At 31.1% G+C, this 11,303-nt stretch overlaps 1 protein-coding gene across 1 annotated transcript; it reads left to right on the forward strand.

The window, feature by feature from the left end:
• Positions 1-852: 852 nt before the first annotated feature.
• LOC127853610 (E3 ubiquitin-protein ligase rnf213-alpha-like) lies at positions 853-8,904 on the forward strand. The gene is made up of 9 exons (XM_052388278.1): positions 853-919; positions 1,689-1,791; positions 3,550-3,663; positions 4,036-4,140; positions 6,471-6,524; positions 6,688-6,879; positions 8,398-8,491; positions 8,660-8,694; positions 8,794-8,904. The coding sequence occupies exons 4-9, from the start codon at positions 4,054-4,056 to the stop codon at positions 8,893-8,895; spliced, it is 564 nt and encodes a 187-aa protein (XP_052244238.1). The 5' UTR covers positions 853-919; positions 1,689-1,791; positions 3,550-3,663; positions 4,036-4,053; the 3' UTR covers positions 8,896-8,904.
• Positions 8,905-11,303: the final 2,399 nt, after the last annotated feature.

Here is an 11,303-nt window from a genome sequence, read left to right on the forward strand (position 1 = left end):
CACCTTACATGTTAGATGCTTGTAATAGTTTAATTTTGTATTTTTTAAATTAAAATATTTGCGTATTCAAGTTGGGAAATATTTCATTTCAGCGAAGTTAAAGTTATCACGTACCTTAAAGAGTATATTAAAAACACATTAGTCGACTCTACATTCAGCAAAGAAAAAAAAGATATATGTATACTCATTGTGCACTGCTGGGAGGTAACATCTTATAGTAATACAATTTTAAGCAAGCTTACAGTTGAGTTATCATTAATAAATAGCGTATGCCTATACATGGCAATCGATAAATAATGAAAATAACCTTACGTGTATTGCACATATTGACTGAATGGTCAGCATGTATGTATTATGTTCATGTATATGTAACTTATATATTGGTACGTGGTGGTAGGTATGTCTTTTTATCTAGCTGTCAACGATTACGTGGTTTATACATTCGGATAAACTTTGTGAGCGAAATGTGCCGATTGCCGAATATCATAAGATGATATTTATTATCAACGTCTTTATCAATGATCGCTACTTGACATTATTGTAAACTGAACGTATGTTTTGTGGTCTGCTAGAATGCAAACAAAGTTTTATTTTGAGTTTCAAGAAAGAAAATACTTACCAATATGTATAATTATTTTATTTTGAAGGATGCAATATCGCAGTATATGTTGAAAAATTGGTAATCAAAAGTAGATATTGTATGTGATGAGATGAACAAGGTGATTGAAGTATTCAACAACAATTCAAGCGTTAGTGATCTTTTGTCGGCTATTGCTACATCACGAGCATGTTTAGAAATAGCAGCGCAATGTTTTCAAAGATTGCTTGAAAATGACTCGCGTGTAGCTCCGATCTATGAACAGAAAGTACTCCAAACTGCCAGACGTCTGTGCGAAAATGTTGGAACAAAATGGCCAAAGTACGTTTATGTATTTATTTTTTGTTTTATAAAACCAGCACAGAAAGTAAGTTACCCTTTTGTCCGTCGGTTAATTGGTCAAACCAGTAATAAAATTGAGATGTTAAGGCGGGGCCATTTGATAATGATTTGATTAGAAAACGTATACCGTATATATGTGTTCATATCAAAACAGTATGTAAAATATATATAAACAACTGGCTGTTTTTCGAAGTATTTTCATATAATAGCTTTGGGGTTGATATTTATCAACATTCTGTTACCGTTAATTTTAACAAACCACAACATTGCCTGCCCACGGATGTACGGTTATGACATATTTTATCCCATTTAAAACATAATGCCTTATCGAGGATAATGTACCAGAACCTTGAAACATTAACTAAAACTCTTCATTCTCTTAGTAATTAGTTGATTACAGATTCTCGTACTATTTCCCAAGTACGTTGATAATTTACTTAACATACAGCAATTCTAAAATCACCGTTTTAGCACTATTTATAATAAATATCTATATGTGTAAATTGATACCTGTCTCGTCTCTTTTATATTTTTCTAGTTTACTATAAGAAACTTTATTTGGATAACATGGATATAAGTCGTTTTGATACAAATGTACCAACTGACATATTTCAAATATTTTAGACTATTAAAATCAAACAACTGTTATTATATATTATTCTTTGTGGTTGTATTAATAATACTATATAATACTTTTTTATTTGTTTTGTTGTTGATGATGACATAAAAGTTTTATATTTGGTTTCAGAATTTTTCTTGTTAAGGTATTGTGTCGACACTATGGCAATGATTTGTATAATAGATTGTATAGGACACATACTTGGATTGCCTTGGACGACACCGAACATCAGGTAAGCATCACAAACATAAAAAATATGCAAAAACAAAACGAACGAAAAACACATACTTATTGGAACGAAACTTGATATGATACTAATGCAGCGTTTTAGATAAGCTCACATTGTGTATGTTGTCATGATGTCAACTATTTACTTGAATACCATATAATCCGAATTGACTAAATTCAAAGAAACTACGAACGAATTAAATACAGTTAAACTATGTGTGACAGTGTTTCAATCAATCTAACATAAGTTGAAAGGTGAACACGTGAAAAAAGTTAAATAATTTAAACCGTCAACATATATTCTCTGAAAACAGAAGTCCCCGGAATTTTATATTTGGTATATAACATATTTTATTATCCTTTACACATTTTTTCCAAAGTATTCCCTGGTCATCAAAATTGCCTCTTAAAAGTTAGCTCAAAACATCAAGCACCCATTCAATTGCATTTATAATGTGGACTTATATAAATCGTAAACATTCTTAAATCTCTGAAACCACAAGGCCATGAACATTGAAAACAATTTTTTTGTCAAATCTTGCCCTGTTCAGACGTCGTTGCTTTCTTAATAACGTATATTCGTATAAGATAATTTAAATGTATAACTCCGAATAATTGTTTCTCATGACCTAGCAATGTTTGGCTTACAAAACCCATGCTTGTCTGTGAATGGTAAAGGTTATAATTCAAATTCAAAATTATTTATTGTTGTTTACGAACTTGAACATTTTACCGCCTTGGTGTTTTTGTCGTCGCTGTTTCAACCTACTTTTGAACTAGACTAATTTGTAATGTATGCTGCGGGAATATTGAATTGATTTTTTTCCAAATGTTTAATTTACTGATTTACCAAAAAACGGATACATACCAGTTGATAATTTAAAGTTAAACAACTGTTAAAATTGAGCGATATGACTTAAGTAATAAAGATGTCTGTAACCATGCAGAATCGAATATAATTTTACAATCTTGTCCTCAAGGTATGTTATGTTCAGCATGTTATGTGCGTTCGTATCATAGAATAACGATTGTTTACGCGAAACAAAATCAATCCCGATGTTGAAGCTCAATCCGATTATAACATGATTTGAACGATGAGCTGTCTCTTGCCGTTCAGTATTATTAAGTTGTTTGCTACGAAAAGCTATTAATATTTAATTTTCAATTGTTTAAATAAGCGAAATATTGCATGTTATAGCAAAATTGGCGGAACTTTTATTTACTATTGTATTACATATTTGTGTAAAGCTCGTAATGCACGTCCTATCAGACGTAGATCCATGTGTTGAATTAGTTAAACATTCATAAAATAGCACGTGGTAACGTTTTGCTTAAACACACGCTTCCATTACCGAACAATCAAACAGAAAGCCAAGAGTCAATATGAGATGTTTAATTTTTTCAACATTAATGCCAATTTTGATTCATATTAGAATTATGAATTAGTTATATATAGTTATTATGGCTTTTGTTTCAACTTTTCAACAAGATAGAATTTTGAAAAATGATGTATCGTTTGTTTCCTGAAAGTTGTTTGAAGTTTAAGAAGTACATGATATTTTAATAATGTATTTTCGTGGCGTGAATACGCTTTTGATACGTATTGTATATAGTCAATTATGAGGTCCGAGAGGGAAGTATTAATCCTCGTATATTTTAAGTATAACATGGTACTATTAATGTCAACGTATTTATGTTTTAAAGACATTATGTGTTTTACTTAAGATAATGCATCATTTTATGATAAACGATGCTCTTTCAGACAGAGGTAGCGGACAGATATATCGTTGTTGGAGACGTTTACACAATTATCAGAGATGCGGTGTCAAACACTGTTCTAAACAAAAATATTGAACAATTGAACGGGTTACTACAGGTTGACTTAATACTTTGTACATGCATATATTGTATATATCATGTATATATTGGCATAAAAAAAGTTTACAAGCAATATCCTACATTTTCACATCGAAATTATTTATAAAATACATCTGAATAGAAAAAATACCTGTAAGCGAAATACAAAAAAATAGACTTAATAATATCACATATAAGATGTAAATAGCATAGTCCTACATTGTTTTTAAAATAACAACATTACTTGAGCAGTTATGTTATCCTTTGAACACAAATTACGACCAGTCAAACTTGTGAATGAAAAATGTGTATTAGGACCATTTATGTTCGCAGTATGTTATATTTAAATAATACATGCAAACATAAAATAGCCTACTTATATTGTTTTCAGAATGTTAATCCACGACACATGCCGGTGGAAACATACTTGAAACTGGCCATACACCGAGAAATAACATGCTCTTATGTACGGCAATCCGCACGTGAACATATGCATGTAAGATTGATTTAAATCTGTTTACGTGAGATCAAATAGTAATTCTGATAAACGATGGCTTGCTGTTTCGCTTAGTGTTAAAACAAGATTGAATATACTTTGCTTAACTGTCCTGGAGATGATTCATAAATAATTTTGTGAATGAATAAGTTGTACATTGTTTTTAAACATATAATCGAATGTTTCTATGTCTTATGAAACCGTTTCGGTCTGTCTCATATCGCAATTTGTAGGTATTAAATTAGCATGTAAATACTCACTTACATACAATTAAGCAAGGTTTGGCGCGATTGATAGGATACGGGTGCCATATGTTCTATTCTTTACCGTTGCGTTAGTCTATGTATGGAGAATATTTGCTATAAAATAAGTGAATTGATGCAATCCCTTGTTATATTTTTTAAAGGAAGTCATACACGTGATTATATTGATTTTGTTTGTGTTAAATAATCGTCGTTATGTTACACAGCTGAGCAATTATTTAGATTTTCTTTTTCAGTTTTCAGATCGTCGTTTACTCTTTTCATTTCCAAAACGTTTTTGTGAAGAATATCTTTCACATACTATAAGCAAATACTATGTATTGGTACGTAACTGAAAATGTCAAACGGGAACGTTATTGTAAAACCCGCGAGTATTTTGATTAGCTTAAATCTTATCGCAAAGTGTCGTTTTTGTAACAAATACGATGGCTTCTGTTCCAGACATTTCAGCTCCGATTCTGCATCATTTTTTAAAATTTAGTTCCATTATGAGAAAAACAAATTGCTTATCTTACGTGCTTTGTTTATTACCTTTTGGCCCAGGCTTGATGTGTGATACGATTTTGACACTTTTACTGAGCAGGCTTATTATAATTAAACGGCATCATTTGTTTGTTACCGGATATGTATTAAAACGCTCTTTATTTTTTCTTTATTCGAAGAAACATGGTTTATTTTGTTTTTCACTTGTCGGTCAGTCGATCAATCCGAAGACCATTTCATAACCGCACGATGTCTTAAGAATATTGGTAACATACGTATAAAATGTAAGGTCAACAGGTCAATGTTCATTATAACAGGTTTTTTACATGAAATTAAAAAAGGTACAATATTAAAGAATTAGAGTATTGCAATGCACATACATAACATCCCTTAAGAACAATTAACTTTTGATTTAAAACGCCATCTAAATATATGACACTGTATACTGTAGTATCAGACATAATATGATACCACATTGAGTGGATGCATTCAACTATGTATTCCACTTTGATACGGTGTTAATATAAAAACTGTTTGAGATAGCTTCATGACTATTACATTGAGTGTTATCGCAGGTTGATGTCTAACTGTGAGCGACTAAACATGTTTACATTTTATGTAAGTTGTGTGCGGGGAATAAATGTTTTTCAAACATCAGCTATGTGTGCATAGATCAGATGATTCATTTTCAAAATGAGCTATTACATTTAACGCATAAAACCACTAATAACTCTTTAATATGCATACTTTTTTAAGATCTTAAATTATCGTGGTTCTTGTTCTTTTCAGTAAACTGAGTAATTTTTTCAACATTTAGCATAATCGTGTTTTTAATCAGTAATCTAAGTAAGTGGTATATATATCATTTCAGTAAACACAGTCTTAATTTAAAAAACAAACAATATATAGGACTTGATCTAAATTAAAGTTTGTGTTATATGTTTAAATGGACCTTTTCACGTTTTGGTAAAATGACAAAATTGAGAAAACAATATGTTTCAGATTTGAAAATTTCGTTGTAGTTACGCTATTTGCAAGGAAACAGTAATTCTGAACATTTACCATGCTCTAAAATATCCATAAAAATATTTTTACGATTTACAAACCTGAAAATTATAAAGCATCACAAACGCGAAACAATCGAATAATTTGCAGTGTTCTGTTGTTATCGTTATATTGTGTGACATTGTGAGGATTGCTTATATGATTAATAAAATACACAACACTCTATGTGTGCACGAATGGCCGAATGGTTGCAACGCTAGACTAGTACTGGTCAGTGGTTCGAGCGCAGTTGAAGATTACTTTTTTCTTTATTTAATGTAATAATTTTGTTATGGAACTTTTTAGTTCCAATGTTTACATCTATCAATTTCAAACAAATTACAAACTTAAATACATTCTAAAATATGTGAAAATGTCCTTTTAAGGCATTGATTCCATAATTTTAATTTTTAAATCCACAAAATAATCCGTTTGGTTTTCTTTTCAAAATTGATTAGCAATATTACTGATAGCCTTTTACGCATATATTTACTGTATTGCTTCATCGTTATTTGAGCGTTTATCTGTGTTTCTTATCAGGGGTTGAAAGAACTAAGAGATTATCTGGAGGCTGCTATTTTTTTACAAGACAAGGTAATAATATTTATCATAAAAATCGAGCCATTAAATGCCTAGACGAAATTTTAAAGTAATATTCATTGAGTGAGTTCTGCATTTTATTTGAATATATATATATATATATATATATATATATATATATATATACAGAATTCGACATTTCACATTTATCAAACAGGATCAGCTAGACAAGTTGCTGGACAATGAACTTCAACATGAGTTCTTGAAGATAACCCCTGGAAGTGATATCGCTCATCAAGGATTGCAATGCTTACTGGTTCATTTTTATTTTGTTATGAACACATTTAAAATAGGTTCAACATTACTTGATGCGCTCATAATGTTGATGAATGGAAATAATTATATTCAGGTAAGTTAGCGCTTTATTTCGCCGAAAATGTACTACCACATACATCCCATTATCTTCACTAATTCATAGAAGAAGGCGTAAAATCAACCTTTGTGTGTATTATGAACATGTTTAAACAAGTTTCAAATATAGTGTCAACAACTTTTATGAGGGATAAAACTGAAACTACAGCGGCATAAAATCCATAAGCTGACTAGGATATTGTATATATAGCACATTTAAAGAATTTTTGAGATGAGATACTCATCGTGAGCTTTTGTTGTCTGTCTTTCTCCGGCGACCGTTGTAATACATCGTGTGTCATTATCGCTCTAGAAGCCTGATATAATTATCCAATCTTCATTTAACATAATCATAATGTTTAGCATGACAACATCTATGCAGAGTTCAAATCTAGGGCCCGTGTCCAGACTTATTTTACCAATTCAAATTTTAAGAAAAACTTGTAAGCACTCTAGAGGCCACATATCAAGCCCAATCTTCATTAACATTTATCAGCATGTTTTGACAATTCCGAGGCAGTGTCTGAATCTTGGTACGTTAATAAAAAACACAGGGAAACATGGTGAAATCTGAGACAAAAGCTTATTATCAGTATAGTGAACAGATTTATATATAATTAGTATTGAAAATATGTCCGGCTGTTTATTATGACACTATCAAGATCGAACTTGAATCTGCGTAAAGTGCAATAATACGTCGTCGACCAATCAAATCTTAGAAAAACAAACTTCTAAATGTATTATTAGTACTTGATTTTGATGAAGCTTAGTCAGAATGTTTATCTTGATATTTTAGGTCAAATCTGATTCTGTTTCGTGTTAATCCAAAAATTATATAACCAGGTCAAATCTTAGGAAACCCACATTTCAACACTAAAATCCACATTTATGACTCAATCTTGATGAATCATGCACCACACAGAATGTTTATATCTCAATACCAAAAACATAATTGAATATGTGTTGGGTATAAACAATGTCACTAGGTCAATGATTCGACAAATGGTGCACCTTGAACTCGGGTCATAGCCTTTAGGGTCATGTCATGATGGTCCTCTTGATACTGTTTATATGCGTGTGTCATATGAACGTATGATTGAACAGATTGCTGACAAAATATGTTAGCTTACCTGAGAATGAAGTATTCAATGTCCGTTATTGTAATCAGTCTATTTCCAAAATATGTTGTTGAGCATGGTGTAGCGTGCTCTGTGCGTCTTCAAAGCTTAGTTCTTTGACACTTGGAAGGCAACATTTTGTCATCTATCTTAATAAAAAAAACTTATAAAAACTGTAAATGTCATATGTGATCTACCTACGATTAGACATATCCACGATGAATTGATCATATCTAGGCAATGTTAAAAACTTAATTAGCTGATCAAGTACCGAATCACTTGAAGTACGATGAATGCTTTATGTTCATTATAACTCTCCTCTTTTTAAGTTAAGTGACCTGGTCTTGTCATACAGTTTTATGTTTGCATGTATCCTCACTCTGATCTTTTTTATTTAGAAAATGTTTTTGCCTACAATGCCACAAGATGACTGGGAAGATATTAAAGCTGTTATGCGCAATGCGTCAGGAACTGAAAATGCTCGTTTTTATCGTATGTAATATACCTGCATAAATACATGCACTGCGTATCATTGATCAATTTTAATAAGTTATCCGCGTTTTCGTTTTATACCGAAATATATGTTATCTTAATACTGATCATTCGTTTCCGATAAATTTACTTAGCCTTTCAATTCTTCAATTGAGCATCTTTTTACAGGTTGCCCAAACGGTCATCTCTACAGTATTGGAAATGTAAGTACCATATTTCCTGTTTTTATATTGGTATGTGTACTATTGAATTGAATCGAACGCGTTAAGAATGCATATGTTTGACTCGTGTTCTATTGACAGTGTGGGAGACCAATGGAAATACAAACTTGCCCAGTTTGTGGAGAGAAGATTGGTGAGATAAATTTTAAGCTGATAGCAGGGAATGTTGAAGACAAAGCGTGAGTATTAGTACGACTTGGGCAGTGGATATTTCTTTGTTTTTCAATCAGTCAATGACTATTTTTTTTTAAATGATGATTTTCCATTCCAACAGTGAGCGAACTAACTATATGTTTCTTCTGGTAAATGTTCATATCATTGAATTTTCGTGCACATGTGTTATCATGGAATAATTGTACTCTTCTGGTGACGATTGGATAAAACATGTAAGCGATTCTGGCCGAGTCCTGCTTTTTCGTAAACAGTTGAAGATATGAACAAATCTACCCCATCTGAAGCCTATGGTTAAGTTTAACCATAATGGCACAGGAAACAGGTCAATATATTTTTTTCGTCTAATAAATCAAAACGGTAAATAAAAGAATTCAAACGATTCATATATTTAACAAAAAAACGTTTACATGTATTCAAATAAAGCATCATTTTCATTTTTCCGACAAATAAAAAAAACACAAATCATTTAAATAGCTGGAAGGTTGTTTTATGCCATGTAAAACAAATACATATAAAGTCTAAAAAAACACACTTTAGATGCAATAGCAGTATAAAACCTTAGAATAACACAAGCAAATGCAGTAGATAAGACACATCCGTACAAGACAAACACATACACATGAGTAAAACTGCGGTCACCGCCTTGGAACAGTCAATTAAAACACACTGGAATTTTAAACCGATTTCCAGGGGATACACAAACATATTCATAAATCAATTAAGTTTACATCACGATTAAAATAACATAGCATTTAAAAAGAAAACATTTCAATTTAATTGCTTACTCTATATATACAGACCAGAACAACAGAACCGTAGCTTTCTTGAGCATGATGAAATGAAACCAAAACAAGTATATCAATCGAATCTCGTATTAACAAAAGATCTGTGGAAGCATAGCATCATATAATTTAACATTTCAATCATCGTCATGCAATGAAGGAAGAAGCCGGAATAAGGTTGTAAACTAAAAGAATAACTTTGCATTGTATGTCTTTATTTAATAACATAAAACAGTACAAATTAAATTGTATCGGATTAATACTTTTACACCAAGTTAAAATTGTAATAATATTATTTAACAAAAGAACGAAATTAATAATCTTATAAAGCTGTACAGATATCCGCATCAAATGACCATCACGCGTTAGGTAGAGTAGCATGTATTCAGTGGTGACGTAATTAAATCCCGTTCTCGGCATGAAATCCGATGACGTCATAAATTTAAATGAAATAGAATAAACATTTGAGTTTCAAGTCTGATTTGTAAGGTTGTGCTCAATTTATAATGTAATGGTAAAAAACAAACGGTATATGATTGTTGAATATTTCATTATTCATAACACTAATCATTCCACTTTTATGTAAATTGCATGAACAATTAATTCTCTTTTTTGCAATATAGTTCAGAATATGCACACAATGATACGGCTGTTTTGAATTGGGTCAAATTATTATAATTCTTCATTTGTGAACTGGTCGAAGAAAAGCAACAATTTAGGTTTTAAAGTTATACATAAACTGATCAAGCTCTGATTAAAAAGAATAAAACGTGATTAGTTTAGTCGGATATCTTACTATATGCTGATTGAAAAGAAACGGTCAACGAACGACTCAGAAGGTCCGTTATAACTCCTGGAGTTAACTTATTGTGTTCAATAAGAAATAATGTAGCAATTCAACAGCTGCATATTAAATTTTCAAAACGATAATTATTACAAAAGCATTCGACATTAATTAAAAAATGCAATATAGTCGGAATGATCGAAAATCAATTAGGCAATATGCAATATTACTGATCAATACTATTAAAATAATAAATTGACGTATCGAGTGGGCTGTTATTCGTACCAACCGGGCAAATACGAGTATAACGGGCCGAGTTTAACTGAACAAAATAGCGTCAATACTCAGCTTAGCCAACGGTGAAACATAAAATTAAGCCACACTTATACGCACACATCGAAAAAAAAAATAAAGGTTGCACACGATTTGAATAATTTAAATATTGATTACAACTGAAACTGTACTCAACATTAAATTGAAGACACACTATTTAAGATTAAAAAGGAGTCATCAACAAAATGTAATGATCAATACGCTTACAACGAAAACAACTTTAATCCAATTCTATTGACCATAACAATACAAAGATATTCACTTCCGATTTTTGTTCTTCCATCCACTAATCTTAATTTAAGTAAAACGGTTCAAAACTGTTGTTTTTTAGAAATGTTAGTATCCCTACTATCAAATCGTTACCATCTTTACCAAAACACGATGCTCGCAATCGGATGATTGGTCGGAGAGATTAATTTTATTCTTATTTAAGTATCCAATTAAACTTGATAAAAACAGGCCAGCATATATTTTTAACTCGTTGGATCATAAAGATTTGTTTAAATATTTTACTCTCA

The sequence above is a fragment of the Dreissena polymorpha genome, chromosome 12, assembly GCF_020536995.1.
Source record: "Dreissena polymorpha isolate Duluth1 chromosome 12, UMN_Dpol_1.0, whole genome shotgun sequence".
Taxonomy (NCBI): Eukaryota; Metazoa; Mollusca; class Bivalvia; order Myida; family Dreissenidae; genus Dreissena; species Dreissena polymorpha.